Here is a 24,099-nt window from a genome sequence, read left to right on the forward strand (position 1 = left end):
CAGAACATCACACACCCTTAATTCTTTGCACAACTTGGCACTAGAGCAAAAACCTAACAAGCAGCAGATCCCTGAGGCCAGAAGGTTGCACACCTCTCCCAGCAGCAATTTTCCAAGCCCCAGGTTCTCCAGCCAGGGAGCAAAACCTCCATTAATGGACTCCAGCAGCAGCATGGCTTTAGCATTTCCAGTAACGCAAAAGGAATGATCACTCACTAACCCAGTAAAATGTAAAAGCCGACATGAATTTGTGGCTAATTTGGTTCTGTTTATAAATTCTCACTTAGCATCAAAATATTTGATATGAAGCAAAGAAAAGAACATTTGATGAGTAGAAACCAGTGCTGATGGGGGCTGCTGTAGAATGCAAAACATCTGAGCATTCAGCAATTTGGCTGTGAACTCTTGTTCAGAAAACAATGTCTGACACTAATAATCCAATCCCACAGAAATGGCTCTACAGGAAAGTTATTTACCATCTCACAGAGGCTGTATGATTTATATGTGTTGTCACTGCCTGTGCCAGAAAACTGATGAGTGATTACCACATTTTCATTTGAGGAAAAGGTATCCAGCCTGAATTAACTAGATTAGGCCATGTGGAATTTCTTTTCCATTTACAGCACAACTGAGTATAACATTTGGTTTAAGTCAATAAGGAACTTTTAAATGGAATCCAGTAATAACCAGAGTATGTTAAAGGTACTTGAATTAAATGTCTATTATTTATCACTATTACTCATTCATTGCACAAACATCTGGATTCCAATCTGACAGAATATATTAGTGGGGGAAGGACAAAGTAAATAAATAAATAAGATCTAGTTCATTAAGCATTTGCAAAGCACTGCTACCCCATATCCATTCCCAGCTCCTAGGGGATAGGTATTCAACTTTTCCCTTGTGTTGTTGGCTGGATGTTGATTTAAAAGCATCTCAGTTCTGCAGCTCCTTGTGCAAAGCTCACAAGAATCCTGCCTGAGGTACTGCATGCCCTCCATCTCTGGGGACAAACCTTCTGTGAAGTAGGAATAGCAGTGGGTCAGAGTAGGGAAGGGACATGAAAGCACTCAGGAGTAAAAAAGCTTATGAGAAGAGCATCACCAAAAGAGAGAAATGAGTAAATTCACATTGGACAAAGAATTCCTAAGCCTTAACAAACAGTAGCACATACAAAAGGTCCTGCTTGTGCTAAAGTGTGGTCTGACCAATAAATAGAGACTTATTTTAGGCTTAGAGATGCTTGCAAAATCTGAACATGCATGGTTTCTTTTCCAAGCCACTTACTTCCCAGATCAATTAAAGCAGACAGGGCCTTGCTAGAGCAACTTTCCCCACTTGAACCTCTGATTGCTTTGAGAGATACATAGCAATGCTCTGTTAAATACTACTCAATTAGTGAATATTTCATTGGCTACACCCCCTTTTCTGAAGTTTATTAAATAATTGCTATAGTAAAACCTTGTTGAGAAATATTATGTGTGACCAGAGTCACAGACCTGGTCCAGGCATCTGAAGCTGAGAACATAACGAGCTCAGCTAGTCTGAAAGTAACAAGGCCTGTAGCCTTGAAGCAGAGATACCCTGCTAAAACAGCCTGAGAAAGAGAAAGCTTAATTCTGAAAGAATGTAAACACAGGGGCAGGACTGACATGTACAGAATAACCAATGTGGGGCTTAAGTTACAGAATATGCATTAGCTTATTAATTACTGTATAAAAGTCTGATGCTGTAGACAATAAGGGGAAAGCTTATTGATCACTCATATTGAGTGCGTAAGTTCTTCCCCCACCGGACAAATGGCCCGAAACGCAACAAAACCTGAACTGCTTTACTATTAAGTCCACAATATATTCTTTGGAATTTATGTATGAATGTGCCTTGGTTTACACCTTCAGCAGAGAGGGGAGCTGGGCCCAAATCAGCCATGAACACTTCCAACTGTAGAAAGCCCCTAATTTTATTTTATCTCTGTGTAAGTTTATTTACATTCCTACTTTAAGTGCCACTGAAGTACTGCATCACAAAGTATTAAAAACTGCAAGGCCTGGGACACTCCTAAAATCTGTCCACTTTTGCAAAATCCCCAGAAACATACAGTCACCACTGCATACACATTTAACTATGCAAGGACCAGGTCCCTCTTTCTGCTCTAGGAAAACAAAGAAGTTCAGCATTACAAGGACCCACACATGGATCCTCAGAAAGGCAAAAAGGAAACCTACATGACCCAAAGATTAATGTGGAAAAGCTTTGGCATTAGAGTGTTAAAGCAGATTTGCTTTGGTTTTCCTTGTCCTCTAGACAGTGGCAAGAAAGCGGTTATTAAAGCATTAAAGTAGCTCTGTGTGAGTTTGTGAGCCAGAGAAACAAAACAAAACCTCTGACAAGATCTCAGCACCACCTCCTCTGAGACAGTAGACTCAGGATCAGCTTTTCCATTCAGGAAGAGCAGGCTGTCACCTGGGGCAGCAGAACAGCCAGGGGCTGTTTTTTGTCAGGGTAACAAGAAATCCTATTTTGCAAGAGGCAAAGGAGGGCTCTTGTCAACTAACCTGAGGCAGCACATCCCCCAGAGGCAGTGCTGGAGAGTGTAAAATCACCAAATAGAACAGAAACAGGAATATTTTGGACATGTGAATAAAGAAACTGAGTAGTCATCAGTGTAACCAAGAAAAAAACCCCAAAACTCTGGAGGTTATTCCCTCAGCAATGTCTCTGCTTCTTTTAACCACTGTTTAAGCATCCATTCTCCTCCTTTCCCCTTCTGCAATAGCAGAAGCCTCCCTTCCACCTGCTAGCTATCCATCCTCCCTCTCTTCCCTCCTCTCCTTTTCCTGGAGGCTCCTGCATGGAGAGCAAGAAACATTTTAAAATGCTGTAAGAACACCATATGTAAATTAAAACATTTTACCTGCCCAGACTTCTTGTGACAGAGCATCTTTGCGACTTTTGGAGAGGTCAAGGAGGAGACAAAAAAATGCCTTGGAACAGCAGGGCTCCCATCCAGCAGGACAAGCTGTGACTGCACCTTGGCTGGGTCCAGTGAAATTCCTCCTGCAGGACATGAGAGCTCCTGGGCAGTGGCACCAGTACAGCCAGAGGGGCTGACCTAAGGTCTGTCTGTCCATCTCCTCCCCCCACAGCTGAGCCCCATTAGCATCTCGGGTGTTCCCCTAAAGTCAAGGGGCTAGAAATGTAGTTAGCAAAGATCATCTACTGTGATTAGAGCTCAACAAGGAACCTAACTGAAACCAGGCAGTATCAATATCACCTGATACCAGTTAGTGGACAACTGAAACAAGGCTGGGAATGACAGGTGATATAAGAAGTATGTAAGAGTGCAGGAGCCATAAATACTACTGGCTTCTAAGACTGAGAGGAGGTTTGGACTGGGACCAGCAGGTTAACTTGATGCATGTGAGGAGTTTACCATGAGGAAGAGGTCTTACTTCCTCCCCAGAAGCCCAGCAGCCCAATTAAAGGGGACAGCTGTGTAACTATAATGGACATTCAGCTAATTATAAGACTTGGTGAGAGTTAATGTTCGTGTAATAGGAATCATAGAAACCATCCTGGAAACCATGTGAATATGTAAAACCTTCTTAGATAAACAGAGAGCAGGAGTTTGTGACTTTTCTACACAGATCTTTAGGAGGTTACTCTCCATGTGTCCAGTGCTGTAATAAATATACCCTCTTTTCAACTTTAATTAGTTGAAGAATCATCTGTCTGTGCTTCACTCTGACACCATCCCTTACCTGAGTCCTCCAGCAGCACCTGCTCCAAGAGGGAGCTGTGGTGATGCTTTGGTAAAATCACAGCTTTGTTACTCACTACACCTCCATAAATATCTTGCTGTTCTCACTTGGGATGCTGTGAAACAATTTTATCACCATCCTCTCACCCTTAACTCACTTCCACTGTGCAAAACAGGACATGGCTCAGCCCAGTAGCTGCAGAATGTTTTCACACAACAAAATACTTCTGAACATGAAGCAAACAAAAAGTTCTGTTAATTATTCCACAGTATTTGGTGTAGCAACCTCTATTTATTGCCTGCAAATGTGTTCATTGCAGTGCCTCTGGAAAAAAAAAGTAAGAAGCCTGTATAGTATCAAAGGTAATTTTTAAAAGATGACAGGTTCCATGAGGTTTAAGGGCTTTTTGCAATGTTGGCTCAAATGTAACAATAGGAACAAACAGACTGCAGTTTCTGCTTGAATATTTCTTGTCCAGGAGTCTGTTTTTGTAGCAGAAAACAAATACTCTCCATCAAGTGCACTGGCAGCTTTATCTCTCTGTAATAAACAGGCAAGACATATTACACTGAAACACCATCAAAGGCCAGTGGAAGGACAACACATACCACAGATGCTCAATTTTAGGGTTTATTTCATCTGCTAACATTCATCCTTGATCTAGACAAAAACAATTAGACGATTTTTAAAAATTTTATTTTTCTTGTGGAAGAAAAAACCTTTTAACACTTTTTGTAAGATCCTATAAATAAATATATAAAGCTTTAAGTGTTACTCGGCTTAAGTTGAAACAGTTGCCTTTTTTTTGTTGGTTTTAAGTTCCTGAAGTGGGGAGGAAAGTGCAAACCATACACATTCAGCCCAATGGAATGAGTCCAGCCACAGTCACTTTCAGAGAAGCTGAATCTGTTTGATCTACAACATGGAGGATGGAAGGCAGGTGGAGTACAGTTGTATTTTTTTACCCTCAGTCACACAACTCCTAGAGGAACTGAGTTCCTTGGTAAGTAAAGCACACAAGAAAAGGGAGAGGAAGAAGAAGAAAATCCTGCCTGCATTGACCTTTCCCTGCTCTGTGCAGACTGTGCAGCAGAGAGGAAAGAAGAGACAATATAAGCAAGGTCCCAGATGAATGGAAATGACAATGCAAACCAAAATCAGATAGCTGTAGGGATGGTGAAAAATCTTCTGCCTCTTGTGTGTTTGACTGGCAGACTACATATAAACACACAGGAACTTCACATTGAGAGAGGATGGGGATTTTTGTCTTCTCCTCATGGAAAAAGAAAGATTAAAAGGGGCAATAAAAATAAGTTAAATCATATTCCAATATGTACAAAACAAATCATGCTCAGTAAACTTTTTGAATATAAAATTATTCATTATAGTACAACTCTCTCAATCCAGTCTCTAGAATTGACACGTGAGGGAACTGAACAGGGAGGGGGAATTGTAGGGGCTCTGAGGAGACAGACTCATTTGCAAATCTGGCTTTTTTCATCTTGCATGGCTAAGAATTACAGAGCTGAGACAACACAGGCTTTAACACTCATGTGCTCATCAGGACTGCATTCACTTTGGCAGAATTCCTGTAGATGGGATAAAACAAGCAGCCATGGATAGCTGGGACTGTGTGCCCTGCTCACCTGAGCTGCTGCTCGCTGACCTGTGCTACAATGGCTTGGAACACTCCAGATCAGGCAGTGGATCCCATGCTCACTTCTGCCTCTGGAACATGAGCTGCTAACGTTAGTGGAAGTGAAAAGAAGAATAAAAAGAGAACACAGCCAGCCCTGGGATTTGAGTCCAGCAGATAGTGTCAGCTGCATGCCAAGCTACAGCTCCGGGAATACAGCACTAAGCACAGGTTGGGGATGAATTCCTGGAGTGCCACCCCTTTTTTGTGATGACTGGAGAAGTCTGTGGGGTCTGGGTAACTGAACACCAGTGAGACAGACACCAGAGACCCATTTAACTCCACGGTATGAACCTTGGCCAGGCCCTGTGCTGTGATGCTATCATCACCTTCTGGAGCTGCCCACTGCTCTCTGAAGTGACCTGACTGGCTCAGAGGGAAAATTTCCTAATTGTACTGCCATGGGGACTCCTCCTGCCTTGGTCACACTCTCAGAACTGCACTGCTCTTTTCTGCTCCAACAGGACAGCCCTCGGAGAGAGGATTCAAAACCTTATTGGGATCTTTCTTATGCTGCTTCCATTGTCATCCCATCTCTATAAGCAAGTAAGGGACTGTGGGGTGCAAAAACATCAACTGAAGTGCTCCTCATTATTCCAAAATGTTGGGCATAAAGGGAGAAATTCAGACAAGCCAGAAATTCACACTAGCCTTTTCTGACTTTTTCTTTTTTTTTGTTTATGACTTTGAACCCTGTGACAGCCTGGGCTGGCAACCTTACGGGTCAATCCTGCATTTTGTGACGTGGACAGGGTACAAGGTGGGACCTGTCTGGAAAACCTTGGACGAGGCAAACTCCTTCAACAGAGCTAACTAGGATGAGACAAACCAGCAAGAAAATGTTTTCTTCAGCAAGAACACCCACCAAGCAGTGATGTTTTCACTGTTTAGGTGACTAAATGCAAACTGACTTCTGTGCCCCAAGAAGTCACAAAGTCCCTAAGGGACAAGTCCAATCTTGCACCTGCTTGCACTGCTCCCAGCACTCTCCTAGCCTGACCTGGATCATGATACACTGACAGATCCCTTGAAGAAACACTTCATGTCCCAAAGAAGCTTTTGGTGTGTCTAGAAGTCACAGGAAAAACCTTTTGAAAGAAAGAGGCAGATATTGAACAAGAATCTGCTATCTGGCCACTATTTCTGCCAGAGTGCCTTAATGCTGTTCTTCTCCATTCATTTTAAAACTACACACACACACTTTTCATGTTATTGTAGTATCAAAATATCAGTCCTAGAAAGAAAAGAAATAGTACCACTTCAAAGTGTGGTACATATAAATCACAAAAAACTACATTCACATTATGTTAAAAAAGTTTCCTTGTACCCTCTAAAGGAAGAAGACAGTGCCAGGTATGTCCTGCAACCAATGTTCTGGTACATAGCACTTAAAATCAATTAACAGCCAGAAGCAGACCAGCACAGCAGCCAGGGTGAGGGAGGGCTTTTGGGTAATTCTGTTCATTCCCATTACTCATAATCTGTTTCAAAGTGCCCTGTACTTTTCATACCTTGGAGTACTCTTTTAGAGTCCCTAAATTTGTTACTCCCAGCGCAGAGGTGGAAAAACTGAGGTATTTGCATGGATGCAGGATTTAAACCTTGAAACTTCTGCCTCAGTACTGAGGTCAGCCCTCCTTTTGTGGTTGAAATGAAATTGTTAACCAAAGACAGTTTTCAATATAATTTCATTTCTTTTGCTTGTTCCTGCAATATATTACCAAAAAATAAATAAATGTTGGAGCAAGGTCTTCTACTGACATGCTTCTAAGGTCAGAGGCTGCTTCTGATTTAGACAACCCTGCAGACAGATTCATTAACATCCAACTGGTTACTCAGAGCCTGTAACACAGAACAGCTCAGGCAGACACAGCCTAATCACAATCCTGCTCTGAATCCCACACAGTCCCAGCAGTGAGACACAAACAGGGATTAGCTGCAGGAATCCCTTGTGCCTTATGGATCCACCACACAGGACATACCCTGAAAAGCTTTTGGGGAAAGGTGGAAACTGTGCATGTGAAGCAACAGTTGCTTTTTGTATCGCATGTGCTGGTCTTGTGGGTAAACAGCCTGCAAAGTTGCATTTTTAAAATACAAATGTTTTCTGTAGTTACAGCAAAATGTAAAAGTGCTGGCATGTAGCAGACATAGCTTCTGCCAGTCTTGGGATTCAGAGATGAGCAAATGGACTTGTAATACCTTCTCTTCCTCCAAGCCAACTACCAAATAGTGCTTCATTTTGCTCCCCAGTTTTCATCCAGAAGGAAATGCTTATGGCCAAGCTACACATTTCTGGGAACAGGAGCCATTCTGTGGCAGAAACACTGGCACAGCCTTAAAGACATGGACAGAACCAGCGCCTACTGGTTCCAGCCAAATGTGTGGCTGACAATGTCCTGCTGTACCTGCAGACAGCTGTGTGCGCTTGTGCACTCTGCAGCAGCAGGATCAGACCAGGACCTGACTGAAATCCACCTGAAATCAACAGGAAAGACATCCTCTGACTCTGGTGGACTTTGGCTCAGGGCTGTAACAGAATTCAATGTAAGCCCTCAGGGCTCTTTGTGTTTTTCCTTCTCAAGTTTTTTAGCTGTCTTTGCTCTTCAGGAGAAAAACGTCTCCAAAAGCAAGGTGTATCCCCCTCAGAAGCCCTTCCTTTGCAAAACTCAGTCTGACCTTGAAACTGCTGGAAACGGTGCACAGAGGCAGAGAAAGAATTAAAATCCAAACCAAGCAGCACACAGTGGACCTGTGTGATGGGAAAGATATGCTGTAAAAATGACATGCTAAAGTTGAGTTCATCAGCTCTCTGCCTCTCCTCCAGTGACTACAATGCCATATTTGATTTGCAGTTAACGTGGCCTTTGAACATGAAATCCTATTCCATTTGGTTCAGAGTTTACCCTAAACAATAGCTGGTTCAGGTCTTACAGGCCGAGTAATAACAGAGTGAGACATGAACCAGGCAAAAACTGCTTCATTTCCATGCTTCCAGCCAAACAAAGAAGTGCTTGCAACAGCAAAAAAATAAGCCATATTTTAATTTGGTGAGTGGAAAGAGGAATTAGAGAAGTCATTGTTGTTCTGTCTCAAAAGTCAGTAAGCAGAACCTGGTTAGACTGTCCCCACACCGGAGGATTAAATTTCCATGAGGCCCTAAAAACCAGCATTGAAAGAATTCTGCTTTGAGAGTGGTCTGAGACTAAAAAAACACTATCCATGATTCCCCTTTCCAGTTTTATGAACACAGCTTGTTCATTTAAAGTAAGGGCTGCAGAACAGGCACCCTGCCAAAAGACAATGTGCACTGTCTCATAATTAATTTAGACCCATAGTCAGAAATTTTCACAGCTCTGGAAGAGAGCCCCATCCTGTCCCCACTTAAATCAGTTCTAGTGACTTTACTGGAAGCAGGCTGATGCCCATTACCTCTTGATAAAAGCAAGTAAAAATAACTGAAATAATACAGCTAGGGAAGGTCTGTATGCTTATTCTGGGTCAGTATTTCTCATAGCAACAAACAAAACAAAATCACCCCCTTGTCACATTCCCATCAGTGACATATCATTTGCAGGGTCTGAATTTTTTGAGGATTTATGAAGGAGTTATTACATTTTTCTTCCTTTTTTTTTTTGGTAGTATGTAGGATAGGGTTTTTGTGTGCTGCTAACACACAATACTGATAGTGGCTTGAGCGGTACTGGTGTAAGCTGACAGGACAACATGTGAATGCAGGTTTGAGTCTATGGTTGGCTCTTAACTTGTTTTGGGACCTGTCTGGGAAACAAATCTGGGAGTTTTGTGTACGAATTCCCCATTATTTTTGTGATGAAGCTGTGTATGTATATGTGATACCAGTGAAATGAATCAGAACCACTGTGCTAAGTACATTTCCCAGGCCGTAGTCAATTTGCTTTAATGTTTCTCATCCTCTGACTGGTTTTCTTCTTTTTTTTTTATGGTGCTCTACTTTCTGGCAGTGGCTGCCAGCTGAAATGCTGTGACTGCCTGCGTGCTCAGATCCCAGCCTGATGGGATGGCCCATTCACAACTCAGTCACCATTATCAGTTACTGACAAACAGTGCAATTCCCATCCCACCTCCGCCACAAAAGAAAACCTCTGTTTCCTTGTTTTTTAGTTATGTATCTTTAGACCATTAGGCTCAGGGGATAAACAGATTTTTAAAAAATCCTACTTCTGCCATTTGTGTTAAAATCATGAGGATAAGAAACATTCTTCTGTATTTGGCCTTATGCTTGGGTAACTGCATTTGTGCATTTTTTATCTCTGCATTAGAATGTTGACCCTTTTCTATTTTTATGTATTTATTGATTTTTTTAAGAATCTCATCGGTCTTGTAAGAAACAGTAAAAAGACCCTATATTTAAGGAAGCAATCTACCTTCTGTTTTACAGACTTGTTTTTAAATAAAATATGTTTTTGTTTTTTTGTTATTTTTACTTCCACCATCTCTCATATGGAAACCCTAGAATATCATTAATATAAAAGTCTGCCTAGGCTACCACTTCTCTATAATATGGCTCATGTAGTCCTCAGTGGGCAAACGTCCTTGCTCCTCGGTCTCTTCCTTGGGAAGCGCTTCGTTGGAGCGGTGCAGGAGCCTCTCCTCCCGGTTCCTGATCCTCTGCTCCATCCTCTCCAGCTGCCTCTTGTACTGGTAGCGCTGCTGGAAGAGGTCCTTTGCATAGTCATAGAGCTGCATGTCCAGGTCGTTGAGCTCCTCAATCCTGCGGATGGTGTCGTTGTCCACCTCCACGCCACCTGCCCGCGTGCTGTTGTACTGCATGAAGGGCCGAATGAACTTCAGGTTGAAAGTCCTCTCAAACAGGTACTGAGTCTTTCTCTGGAACTCTGTCAGGCCGAAGAAGGCCATGTCTTTGAGGTTTTTTTTGGCACTCTCCAGCAGGATCTGTGCTCGCTTGTTCTCTGGGATGAAGGACATGTTGTAGCAGCCCACAAGGCTCAAGTCGGCCAACATCCTCACCTGGCGGTTGTTGGCCAAGTTGTAGGGGCAGTCCATGAACTCCTGCAGCGTGCAGCCCGACCAGTCTGTACCCTCGTAGCACGAGGGCAGCTCTTCAGGAGTGGGTGTCCTGCCATCACACATGTGCAAGGAGGTCTTCCAAGTAGCTCCTCGTTGGACGTGACGCCATTCGCTGAGGTAACGAGAAACAGGGTCTCTCAGCAGAGTAATGTAGTAAAATTTTCTACAAGGAGAAGAGAAAACAGAATAAATATTCTGCTAGTGCAGACAGCAAAAACCTGAGAGTAAATCAACATGACATCATCCATCCAACTGTATTTCTGGGTTGTTTTTATCTTGCAATATCTCAAGCAAAGCCCTTTGTGCAACATTAGACCCGTGTTTCCATTTTAGCCTTAACAAGTAGTAGCACCTTCACCAGGATGTCCGTTGCCAGCAACAGACTGCAAAGTCAGAACAAATCACCAGGACTGAACCTGTTCCTTGACTTCAGAGAGCAACTGTGGCTCCTGGCACTGCCTGGCCTTTCCCACCAAGCACTGGGTGCCTGCAGTGCCAGCCAGGACCTGCTCCGAAGGATAGCCCAGCAGCCTCTGTCTGTGACCTGGGCCTATCACCTCCACTCCATGCAGATGCTGACCAGGACACCCACTGCTTGGTTGATCTGGTTGCTGAGCTGAAATCTGGGAGTCTGCAGTGAGTAGCAGGATAAAACCACAGGAACATAAATGAAAAACAATAGGAAATCAGGAATGCAATATGCTTTGCAGAAAGAGAAGGCTGAGCTTACAACCAGCAATAGCAGCAATAATTTATTCCCATTTCAGTCAACCTGGTATTAAATCAAACAAACTTCAGACACACTTTTGACATGAGACTAAATAGAAGGGAAAGGCAAGACAACCAGGAAGAGCACACATAATGACATGGGGTGTTCTTGCTGTTCTAAGTACAATGAAGTCCTCAACAATAGAAGCTGTCCCTAGAACTGAAAACATGACAGCTGTCTCTTAACAGAGACCCTCTGGCTCCAGCCCATGGAGTTCTGGGATTGACAGAGATGGCAGTCTGCAACAGCCCTCTCCACACAGAGGGAAATGGGCTTTTCTTCCCTAACTGCCAGCAGCGTGGGACTGAGGTGTCTTTGTGTTTCCAGAAGGAGGAAATGCCTTCTCTAGCTCCTAAAGCTGCATGTGCTTTCAGGGCATGGGGCTGTGACACTGAGCACACATGGGAGCACCTGGCTTTGGCAGGAACACACACATGCAGCTGGGAGTGTTTCACACAAGGGCGGTGGAGGATCCATGTTCCCATCAGAAATGCATCTTCAGAATGCTGCTAGGGCTCTTTGCCTTGCCAGCACTGTTCAGGAACACCAAATGGAATGGCCACGGAGATGGCAGTGAACAGTTTTTGGAAGAAAATATAGTAAAAGTATTCTGTTTTGGCTAATTTTAACAGATCCCTGTTTTCCTAGCACCTTCAGTATTATTCTTCCTATTACTAACCTAAATTTCTGCAAAAGAGCAATTTAGTTTTTAAATAATACATCAGAGCCATTGCCCAGGAAGTCTCATATTAAGTAAGGTTTGCTTTCCTAATTCATTATAAACCTGCCGAAGGGCTGTTTCAAAGCAGTCAGTTTTGGTCTTTCCAACAATGGCAGGGGGTGTCCACCCCAGCTCCAATTCCTCTCCTGCTTTCTGCCTTCATAATGAGGCCTGGTACAGATATTTGTTCATTTTGGAAACCATTCCATCTCTCTTCAATAGAAAGAGTATCTCACTGTTTATTAATACTGTCCAGTACTGTCTGCGTACAGGCACAGGGAGAAAAAGGGGAGCAGATATTTTCTTCTAAAGACTTTTAAAAGCCTACCTCTTTTTCCTTCCTTTACTTTGCAGCCTGCAGTGATTCCACTACCCTGACTGAGAAGCAGCCATAATTCATTCAGGCTGAGCCAAGAAACCTCCAATAGATGGGATAAAATACAGCAGTGGGAAGAAAAGGAGAGCAGTGATGAATGCCAGATGCTCAATGACAAGACAGTGGTGCTAAACACTATCAGCAGTTTTTGACTTGTGAACTGCAGTGGATTTTTATTTTCACTGATGTAATCCAAAGGTTGCATTTTTCACTGAGCAGGTCAAAGCCATTTATTATTTTGTGGCTACAGAAGCAACTAGAAGGTTGCTTATCCTTGATCCCTAAGATCAGGGACTCATTTATGTGTGAGGTAACCACAGACAAAGGAGGAGCTGATTCCTGTCCAAACATGCCACCTATACAAGTGTGGATAGGGAAAAAAAAAGAGGAATTGGTAACTGCATTTGGCAAACAGGGGAACCACAAATATTAAATGATGTGCATAAAATCAAATAGAAGTTGCAGAGTTGGCATGAATCTGATTCCTGCAAGGCTGAGTCCAGCTTATCTTCTCTCTGTGTCTCTGTTTAAACTTTAGGAGACTGTTAGTAAATCAGATGAATAAATATCATTCAAAGCTTCTGGAGTCCACTGAAACAGAGACACTGAACAGGATGTGGATTGGAAAAAGTTTAAAGAGCAGGAACTTCTTTCTTCACACTGCACTCTAAGAGCTATTGCCTTTGTCAATGTAATACCCTGGTAAATATTTTACCATGAGGGATCTTTCTCAAAGATTCATCTCAATGAATGAAAAGCACAGGAAATAGGCTACAATTTTAGAAATTCTACTTTGAATTCAATTTGCCCCTTTCTAGGTCTGTCACATAGAAAAGTGCTTGAAGGAAAGAGCTTGCCTCCTAACACAGAAATCAGATTTATCTTTGGAAACTGGAACCAGGCCCCTAGAAGTACTTAAGTAAGCTGCCCCAATAGATATAAATAAAATAAAATAAAATAAAATAAAATATTTAAAAAACCCAAACAAAAAAGCCCCAACAACAAAAAAAATTTAAAAAACAAAACAAAAACAAAACCAAACAAACAATAAGCCTAACAAACAAAACTAAACAGAGACTTTACAGCAAAAGAAGTTTTAACTGCCTAAGTTGAGATGCACCATTGACATAGTGAAAGTTATGCTCCCAAATTTGTATTTAGCTTTCTAGAAAGGTCTTGGTTTCTGAGAAGCAGATTTCCTCAGCCCTCAGGCAAGTGAGCAGCACACCTTCCAAAGGACTGAGACCTCAGGAGCCATAGGGGTGAGCCACTTGGGTATTAGAGGGATGACAGTGCAAGTGTTCACTCAAGGAACTTCAGATACTGAAATTTCTGTTCTTGAAGTATAATTTGGGATTGCCTTTAAGATCAGAGAAAAAATAGGTAACTGTAAATCATCATCCATTAGCAGTCAGCAAGCTGGGGGAACTCTGTTCCAGCATGGCTGAGAACACAGGCAATGCCACTTATTAACAGTGGCTTGGAATTCACGAGGAACCACATGACTAGTACTTTTTTTTTGTCATCAGAGACAAAATAAACCCATAAACCCCATGCAGCTGTGAGTGCCCTTCATTCAACATGGTGTCCCAGACAGCCACTTAACTTTAGTGTTCTAAATGCTCCTTTCAGAAGCGTGGTTTTCTCCTAGGCCAGATGGTTCCACTCAATAGTGCCTCATAAAAAAAGCTCCAGTTTGGTCATGCAGGGTCATATCTCACTGGTCTTTCTGGACTTAACAAGCTTGAGCAAGACAAATGGACAGTGGAAGTAAGATTTTTCCTCCCACATGAAGCTGAGCAGAGCAGCATTACTGCTCTTGGAGCTCCCTTCTCCATACCCATGGGGCTGTGATGCCCAGGGGCACAAGGACAAGCAGAACAAAGTCACACCTCTGCCTTTCCTTGCATTGCTGCTCCTGGCAGTCCCAACATGGAAATCCACTGGAAAATCCACCTCTGAGCCATTTGCAGAGTTCACCTCAGACCTGCATGCAAGCTGCACAGTGCCCAAGGCAAGAATCCCTGGCATATTTATTAAATACAACAGAACAAAAACAATGGTTTTGATCAACAACCCTGTACCTGAACTGAAGTTTCAGGAAGAACAAAATCCAGCATTAGAAAGGAAGGCCAACCTCGTGGTCATAATACACAAATGAATTCAGGAAACTTCACTTGAAGTGCCCATTCTGTCAAAATTAGCCCGCTTGCCCCAGACAAAGCTCTCTCTCCCTGCCTCTGTTTCCCATGTGTGAAGGGCTGACAATGTCTCCTTTGTCTGTTTTGGAAATTCAAAACATAACATTTTTTGGAGCAGGAGCTGTCTCCTTGCAGGATTATGCAAAGCCCCTGTTTCAGCATGGATTGAGGTCAGAGGACAATGGTATATTTTCATGATACGGGTGCCAGAGGCACCACTGCCCTACAGGATTCTCACCCAGAACTCTCCTTCCCATTCTCACATAGCAGCACAAAGCAGTCTCAGTTTTGCCAGCAGAGTTTTGGGTTTTTTTTAAGCAGGGCCATGCTACAAATGCAGTCACTGAGCAGCTTGGGGTTAAAAATAACCCTTTGTTGCGTGGCTGAAGCTGCCATTTAGCAATATTCTGTCTTAATTCCTGTCAGCAGGTTCCTCAGCTAATGAAGGGGAAATGAAACCCTTCTTCCTCTAAAAACTCAATTCCTTCTCTTTTGCTAATAACCAGTCAAGATAATTCTGATAAAGTGACAGATTCTAAATATGATGCTACCATTTCTCTTCAGTCAATTTCCACTCTTTTTTACATGCCAATGCACCCTTCTTACTGCTGCTGGTCTCTAAATTCTGACAAGAACCGCTTACTTGACTGTGCAATTCCCTATTCTTTCCTGTGCTTAAATGCTTCCTCCCACCTGGCCTTTTTTTTTTTTTTTTTAAATTTTTACAGGTTCTTTACTGAGCTTTCAAGCATTCCTCCCAGGAAAAGCAAAGTATGTAACAAGTCCTTTTTGATTACTGTGGTGGCCTTCCATCAGATAAAGAACAAAATACAGCTAGCCACTTGTAATCATAAATGCTTCATCTGCCTGCCAGAAGGGGAAGGGGAAGGAAGCTGCATAGGTCAGCTTCAGCCATATAACCCCAATCTGTCAAAGCAACATTCCCCCAGGCTACAATTTTTCTACTGCTAAAAGAAAAAAAATTAATTAAAAAATCATTCTATATCTTTGCTGAATTAACTGAGCAGGGGGGCTGCCATCTTGCGGTAATGAGGAATGCTGTGTTTTGTTTAAAGATGCAGTAATGTCAAATTTGTGGCTGATTTAAGGCACCCCTGTAAGTCAAGCCCATGTATTGCACACACTCCACAAATCCCTGGTGAGAGTCCCTTATTCCATTTCCATTGGCTCTCACTGTAAGTAGTTTTTTTCACTGAAACCACCACTGATTTTGCTTCCCAGCAGTGAAATGCACTCGTGTCTTGCTGTTAGTCTGCAAGGACCAAGGGAAGAAGCAGCAGAGCACTCAGCACCCCCCCTGCCATCACCTAAACCCTCACTTGGCTGGAGCACCCAAGGGGATTGCCAGGTAAGGGTTATCTCCACTGGAAATGAACGGAGTATCCCTTAGGAACAGGCCCAGCAAGGACTCACAGGTAAGTCATAAGTGAGTCAGGGGTCTCTGATGATGGATGAGCTGAGAATGTGGCAGATGAAAATCCATAAAGAGTTTATATTGCCATTATAAAGTCACACTAGATGTTACCTACAAATAGGAGGTGTATGAAGAACAGTTTCCCCCTCCTGTACAGAAAACAACCTTCTGCTACAAAGGGAAACTCTGGGTGAATCTCCAGCCACCTCTTACTTCAGTAAAAGCTGCCTCCTGCCTTATTTACCCAACCCATACTTACCACTTTTAAAGCCCAACCTTGCAAAGGTTCCACATATTTCCCTGTTTTCCTCTACCCTGTTTTTCCTCTTGCATAACAAGCACATTCTCAGTTAGAGATTGGAATTTAATATATGTACAATGATTGCTTCCTTTGGTACCAAATAGCCCTAATTTTCCTCAGTCTATTTCCTCTCATCTGTTGTTCATTTAGACTATTCCTGCATTTCACACACAATAAACCCCTCATTCCTTTAAAAGTCATAAGAACAGAAAGAAAACCCCAAACAAACAAACAAAACAAACATCTTTTCTGTCCTCTATGTTTAAATAAAGATTGCAACACAAAACCGCAAAAGCCAAGAAGCTGAATAGCAAACCCAATCCTCCAGCTCTCAGTTTGGGTAAACACCTACAGCAGTGATTTCCTTTGCCAGGAAAGGAGGGGCTGCCAGTGCTTGCTTTGGGAGCCAGGTTTGTTTTGCCGGATGGTCTCTGCTCTCGGGACTTGGCTGTATTAACAGACAGGGCATTTGGAAACGTAACAGCCAGCCCTCACATGGGCTCTGCTCACCCTCCAGATCCTCACTCAGGGAGGATCATCCTGAGGGCTGAAATCATCCTGGGGGCTGATTTCACCATGGGCCATCTCAGAGACAGCCCAAAGCAATGCTCAGGCTGCTCCAGGAGCCTGAGGCAGATGAGAAGAGCCACACTTCTCTCTTTGCACCCATGCATTTTATAAAATGTGGGCTATTTGGGATGGTTTGCAGTCCTGGTGATGCAGCCTGTCATCACAGCGTGATGATCCCACTGCAGAGTGTGTTGGACCTTTGTGCACCCAACACCATGGCTGTGTGCAAGCAGAACAGAGTCTGACAGCAAGAAAGAAGACAAAAGAGCAAGCAGCAACTCAGGCATTTCACAGGAGAATCACCCATCCCTCCATCCAGTCAACACAATCTTGAACAAAAGCTCCCTTCTGGTGTTCCAAGCCATGCATGGGCTGGCTTTAAAACACCAGAGGCAGTCAAACACAACTGCAAGGCTTCTCCAGGCTGGTGGAGAAGAGACCTGAAGAGATGAAACCCAGGAAAAGGTCAGTCTGTGTGCTTGATCCAGCCACATGTAGCACCACAGCCTTGATTTTGGGACCTGCAGGAGCAGTAATACTGTGCGCCTGCACACAGGGTGAGGTGTCTCTGTTTAAAGCTGATCTACAATGAAAGGTAGGTCTGCAAAGCAATAGTTAGAACAGTATTGTGTTCCTGTAACTTAGGTATTCCTCCTGGAATACACTGGCAAAGGCAGCAGAGCTGGAGTGGAGGCACAAAGGATGTAAGTCAGCCCCAAGGGCACAGGGTTTGTTTGAGATCTGGTTTGTCACAAAGCTGGGAGGGGACATGGAGCCTTGACACCCATGCTGGGAGTGGCGGAATGATACAGGCTATTCCACCCTGATTCATATGTGTGGTAACACAAGGGAGCATTTTATGTCTGGGATCAAATGGAGCATCAAGGTAGCTATGGCTGGGCATTCATTTCTCTGAAACCATCAGAAATGGACTCTTTCAGGACCACTATCACCTTTTATCCTCATAAATGAAATGAGGTGTACTTTTACCTCAGATCTCAGTGCTGTGCAGTGCTGGTACTCACTGTGTTCATACTACACTGTTACACACTCAGCCCCAGTTCAGATTTGTTAGCAATGTACTAACAGGCTTTTCCCCAGGAAGCAAGTGTGGTCCTATCCCCCTCGTGTCTCATGACTTTTTTATATCCAATTAGCAGAATAGACACAGATAATGAGTTTTAACAACATCTCTGCTTTTCACAAAAATTGCATCGCTGTGTAAGCGCAAGAATTTCCTGTTGATTTGTCTCTCTGCAAACAAGGTAATCTAAAAAAAGATACATGTCATGCTATGAACCTTAGGAGTGAACTGCCAGCTCATTTTTCAAAATGACAGATATGATGAAAATTGGACAAAGGCTTGGAAAAAAACGTGGGGGTCAGGATGAGGGGAGCAAATGGGGGTGGAGAGAAAGGCATTCCAGAGCCCTCTGGAGCCTTGGACTCCTCTAGGACCCATTAAAAGCTTTTATAACTCGAACCATTTACAAACAAGCGCTTTCTTTTGCCATAACTTTCCTCATGTGAGGAGCAGCTTAGGAAGTGTTGACTGCTGTCTTCTACTGCAGTAATGCACAAAAAATGGCAGCAAGTTACAAATCAAATTCCTTTGATTTCGTACCTTTCCTGAATTTTGGGAGGGTTGTTGTGATTCCTAAGAGACCTCAGCAACCCCCCCTAATCGACAGCAGGTCAGGATGCTGACAGATGGCAGAGGGAAGTTTCAGTGCCAGAGGGATTACATCAGTGCTGGCAGGGAACAGATGGCAGAAAGGTGTACTGCAACCTGTGCTTACTCTTTGCATTCCTTTGCTTCTATTACTGCCCCTGCTGTCAGCAAGGCAGGAAGTTTCAGGAGGGAAAAACATGAAAGAAAAATATTCTCTCCCTTCACTTTCTGGTTCTGTCACAGAGACTTTCAGTTACATTGATTTTGGCATTACAAACCACAGAGAAATCAGTGACACATAACACCCATATTAACAATAAAATATTTGCTAGAAGGGTTCTACATCCCTTTTTTTTTGATATCTTCCTCTGTGTGGCCACATTAGAACCAAGCAAGTAAATAATCAATCCCTGAAGAGTAATGATGCATTTGCAATGAGACGCTGAACTTTTAATCTCTGTGCCAGACATCAAAGTCCACTGCATATGCAGCATAGGACAGTGGTTTACCCACCACGAGATAAGTGGAAAGCATCTGGGGCCTCATTCCAGCTCCAAGGAATAAGTGCTGTCCCCTAACACACTGCCAGTGCAGGCTGACAAGTCTGGGTCATTGGGGCTGAGCTGCACTGGTTCTGCACAGAAATCTTTGGAGCTTCATGCTTTATCCTGGGAAGAGAGAGAATGCCAGGGATTTAGCCTCTCCGGGTGTCAAGATGGATGCAATGAATAAAACAAGTGAACACTTTAACTAATAATGCATTATTTCTGCGTCTGATGCCTGCAGACTTCAAGATGCAGAAGAAAGAATGACCAGGACATTGCCAAACAGAAAAAAGAAAACCAGAAGCAAGTTGATCTAGAGCAAAGAAAAAGCTGAAGTAACAATGCACCATGGAAAGATATTTATTTGAAGCAGCTGTAAATAAAGTAGATAGACTAGAATGTGATGGCTGTCACAAGGGGTCTTGGGTGAAGGAAGAGACGAGATGGTTGACTCCATTATCAGAAGGCTTGGTATATTATTTTATGATATATACATCTATTAAAACTATACTAAAAAGAAAAAGCAGGAGAGCTTTTCAGAAGCTTGCTAAGCTAAGAATAGAAAAGTAAAGAAATGATAACAAACCCTGCTCTCTCGGACTGTGTCCAAGCAAGCTCAGCTCTGGATTGGCCATTATTTCTAAACATCCAAGCTGGGCCAATCCATACGGACCTCTTGCATTCCACAGCAGCAGATAACCTATTGTTTACATCTTGTTGCTGAACTTCTCAGCTTCAGCAGGAAAAATTCTGAGAGAGGATTTTTCATAAAAGAAATGTCTGTGACACTAGAATTTGCATTTTCTTTTGAACTGCAAGTCAGCTTCTCTTCCGTGAATCACAGAGCTCCACTGGCTGTGAGATTCAAAAAAGATTCAAGGAAAATGCAACAGCATGATAGACAAGAAATATGGCTCCTTGAAGAACATGAAATTATAATGAAACTGTAGAGGAAGATGAAGGGAGCAAGAGTAGTCAGAGGAGCAGATATTGATTGCTTGCGCAGGACAACTGAATTCCTTGGCAAAGGGAGGCAATATCTGTGTCAGGCAGCTGCAGGTGCAACACTGCACCCCTGAGCTGCTCATTGATCAATCCTGCTCCAATCAAAAACTGATGGACAGCCACTTTTACTGATCTGAGTATGAAGACTCTGGAAACAGAATGGAATGCAGAGGATTTTTAAACTGGGCTGACATGTCCTGAACATACAAGTAAACACTGTAACTTTCAGCCAGCCAGCCAACATCCAGAAACAAGACATTCCAGGGAAGAAAACACAAACAGCAGCAGAATCCACCCCTGAAAGCAGGCCCAGTCCAAGGACTGGATTCCAAGGAGCTCTGCAAGCCACACAGGGCTGCCAGGAAAAGGGAACAAGTGCTACCCTGCAAAGTAATCAGTGTGAGCTGCATCCTGCCACACACCTCACAGCATCACCTAGGGGACTGCTCCTAATCCCATTTCACCCAGATCCTTCTTAACATCAGTGCTAGGGGAGGTTCCCACATGGATTGTCTTGTGAATAGTCATACTAGAGGCTTACAAAGAGCACCAAAGCTCCCTCTCCTCAATTAACCGACTCTCCCTTGCTCAGGAATAGCAGATGTTGTTAAGCAGTAAAAGATAATCCTCAAGAAAGCAGAGCTACTAATCAGTCACTTTTACATTTAAGATCACTTGGAGTTGCCACTGTCTTATACTGTTTTCCTAATTAATTGCACTGGAATGCACTTAAGTAAGCCCCAGATCAAAGAATCATATGCAGAGATTGAAATAAATCCTGTCTGTGTTGCTAATGCCTCGGAAATGGATGACTTGCTAAGCATCCAGAATCCTGGGTTCCATGGCTACAGATAGTGTGAGATGCTTTCAAAGGAACAGATTTAAGGATGAAAAGGGAAAAGCTCCCTTCATTTGCTGGTAAAACACAATTAAACAAAGACGATTGTTCAACTAATTTAGTGTGACGTTTGTGTATCTTAAGTTCCTTATTCTTCACTTTCCTATCACCAGAAATCACAGTTCAGGAGCGTCAGTTTTCATTACAGCAAAACTTTATCATCATTACAGATTTTTTAAATGTGCTTTAATGAAGGGTTGAATCTTTTCAAAGTAATGATAAATAAAAATGATTGGGGCTGAACGGGTTACCAGTTGGTGCAATAAATCACTGTCTCTTGCTGCATGAGTCTCTTTCTTATGATATAGAATATAATCAAAATGCTTTGATTGATTTACAGTTTAGTAACCCAGCCATCATCATCCATAATTCTACAATAAACCACAGCACTTAATGTAGCTGTTACAGATGTTCAAAAGTTCATTCCCTGCCTTTCAGGAGGAGATATTGACATAGCAGCTGCAGACACCAAGATTAGCTGGGGAAGAAAAATTTGTCTTGGGCACAGGAAAACATCCCATTTTCCTCTAACAATACTCTGTCTTTAAAGCTGAAAGACACACTGCCAACCTTGATACATCCAGTTTCAATTATTAAACACCAAATATCTATATGCACAAACCCACCTCCCTGCCAGCTGGCAGGAGTAACAAGCTGCCTGGCTTCTGTCTGAAACACATAATTTCCTGGGAAATCAAGACATTACTGAAAGCTCTATAAAACAAATCCATCAATGGGTGTGCACTGCAATCTCAGGCCTTGCCAGCATCAAGAAGCCCAAATTCTGCAGGTGGCACTGCCTCCAGTCAGCCCCAAGGAAACAATTCCTGGGATTTTCCTCTTAAAATCATTCCCAGAGCCAGGCTGGGCAGGAGGGCTCAGCCCCACCAAGAGAGAGAGGGCTGCTCTTTATGTTCTCTGTAACCAACACCAGCCCTGCCCCACAGCACCACAGGAGACTGCACGGGCATCATTATTCATTTTTCACAAATTATTGATCTGAAAACAGTGGGTTGATTCTGGGTTTGAGCTGCTTTTGCTTGAGCCTGGAAACAATGCAGCACTAGCTGGCCTGCAATTAATACTTTGGTTAAAACTGCTTGCTAGAGAAAACGAGAATATGCAATAAGCAAAGCACAAAGTGTGGGCATTTTATCCCAAACAGCACAAGTGCTCCCTGCCAGCCTCAGCAGCCACAGCTCATTTGGAGCAGGCACACAGATAGACCCAACAGGAGCTGTCAGCGTGATGGTCTAGCTCACAGAAACAATTTCTCTCCTAAGTGAATCACCCTGCTGAGGAAGCTAACAAGGATTGCAAAATTCATTAACTGAGCAGTGCTGGAAAGGGCTGCTCCAAATCCACCACTGATGTGTCCTGGCCAGGCAGCATCCTGTCTCTGACAGTGACCTGTCCCCGGCTCTGCCCAGAGAGGTGCAAGGAGCAGCAAAGCTATTTCTAACCACAGGAACCCTCTCGTTTCCCCTCAGTTGCACTCACAGGAAGCACAAATCAGCCTTGTGGATTGGGACTTCCCATGGGCATTTGAGGCTACAAAACTTCAGCATCCTCAGGACTTCTCTGCTAGGTGATGACTCAGACCTGTCCATTGTGAAGCTGAGAAAGTTATGAAATATCAAGTGGGTATTTCACAGACAGCACCCCTGCATTATTGTGAAGAACGGATATGTTGCCCTGACAAACCTTGGGTTCTTCTAAGTATGCTTAATGAGATTCCTTGCCCTGTGTTTAGCAGGAGCACTTGTGAATACCAGAAATGCAGAAATGTGTTGAATGTGATTTTAAAAATCTGATTTTTGATTAAAAGATCCTTGAAAGACTTTTTAAATTGTAAATACAGGCCAACATTATTCCCTCACCTCCCACATGAAGGACTCCAGAGGTGTTCCAGCTGGCAGAAAGGCTGCCAAATTCCTCTGCAGGTAACCCTAATTATGTGCTTAAAAGCACATGCTGCATCTCCCAAAGTGCTGCTTTCTAATTGGAAAAGCCTTTTGCCCACAGAAACCCACAGAAAGTGCTCAGTGGGGCTGTGCTGCTCCTGCTGCAGCCTGGGAATGCCCCCGGGAATGCCCAGTGCAGGGGGACAAGGCTGTGCCTAGTGGGACACTAGGTCCCACTAGATGGCACCTGCCTGCCATGGACCCGCTCCGGCAGGGAGGGACAACTCCTCTTGTCAGCATGTCCTCCCTTCTGCTGGGATTTCCCGTGTCTTACACTGTAAATCCCATTTAATTGCCGGCAATTGGTAACTGGGGCTGTTTACCTCTCCACTGGAGACAGCGATGCCACCCTGGAGTCCCGTGAAGTCACCGACCGGGTACCACCGCCCCTCTGCGGGGATGAGCGGCATGGAGCATCCTCCCATGGCATCCTCCTAAGGCATCCTCCTACGATATGCTCCCACGGCATTCTCCCACAGCATCCTCTCAAGAGCATCCTCCTAAGATATGCTCCCACATCATCCTCCCACGGCAGCCCTCTGCTCGCCCAGCCCTCCTCCCGAGGCTCTGACAGCCCCTGCCCGGGGCAAGGTGTTTACACTCTGTCACAGCCATTCCCTGCTGCCCCCGGAGTGCCCTGTGCCTGCGGGGGATGTGGCACCAGAACACTCAGCACCGGGGTTTACCTCGGGAGGTTGGAATTCTGCACCTATTGAGCCTTTTGCTTATGTCTCTGCTTCAGGCTTGACTGAGAAACACCACCTTTAAAAGATGTACACAGGTGTTTTCTCCTTCATAAGCTTGGTAGCATGGAAGAGTTTTGCTGGCATAGCCATACTCTGAGAAGTAAAAGAATTACAGCAATGCCAGCAAAAAGTTGTGGGTAGCAGTATCTCTGTGGTGGTGGGTATGGCTTATTCTGTCTGGGGAAATAGGTTAAATTATGGAGCAGAGGATCCTTGCCAGTGTGAGTTCCTTCCCAAAAAGAGTTTATCAGCACTGCTCCACTGAAAGAACCACAGTTCTGAGCGCAGGCATGTGCTTGGTCTCCCTGTAAAAACAATTATCATGGAGAAAAACTTTCTCGTGTTCGGTAAACTTTGAAGTAGCTGTGT

General features: G+C 43.6%; 1 protein-coding gene across 1 annotated transcript in view; it reads right to left on the minus strand.

The window, feature by feature from the left end:
* Positions 1-4,377: 4,377 nt before the first annotated feature.
* HS6ST1 (heparan sulfate 6-O-sulfotransferase 1) overlaps positions 4,378-24,099 on the minus strand; it is a 194,115-nt gene continuing 174,393 nt past the window's right edge. The window contains exon 2 of the mRNA XM_030954053.1: positions 4,378-10,690. Within this exon, the coding sequence (XP_030809913.1) occupies positions 9,982-10,690 (709 nt within the window). The 3' untranslated portion in view covers positions 4,378-9,981. The remainder of the gene's footprint in view (positions 10,691-24,099) is intronic.

The sequence above is a fragment of the Camarhynchus parvulus genome, chromosome 9 (assembly GCF_901933205.1).
Source record: "Camarhynchus parvulus chromosome 9, STF_HiC, whole genome shotgun sequence".
In the NCBI taxonomy this organism is placed as follows: domain Eukaryota; kingdom Metazoa; phylum Chordata; class Aves; order Passeriformes; family Thraupidae; genus Camarhynchus; species Camarhynchus parvulus.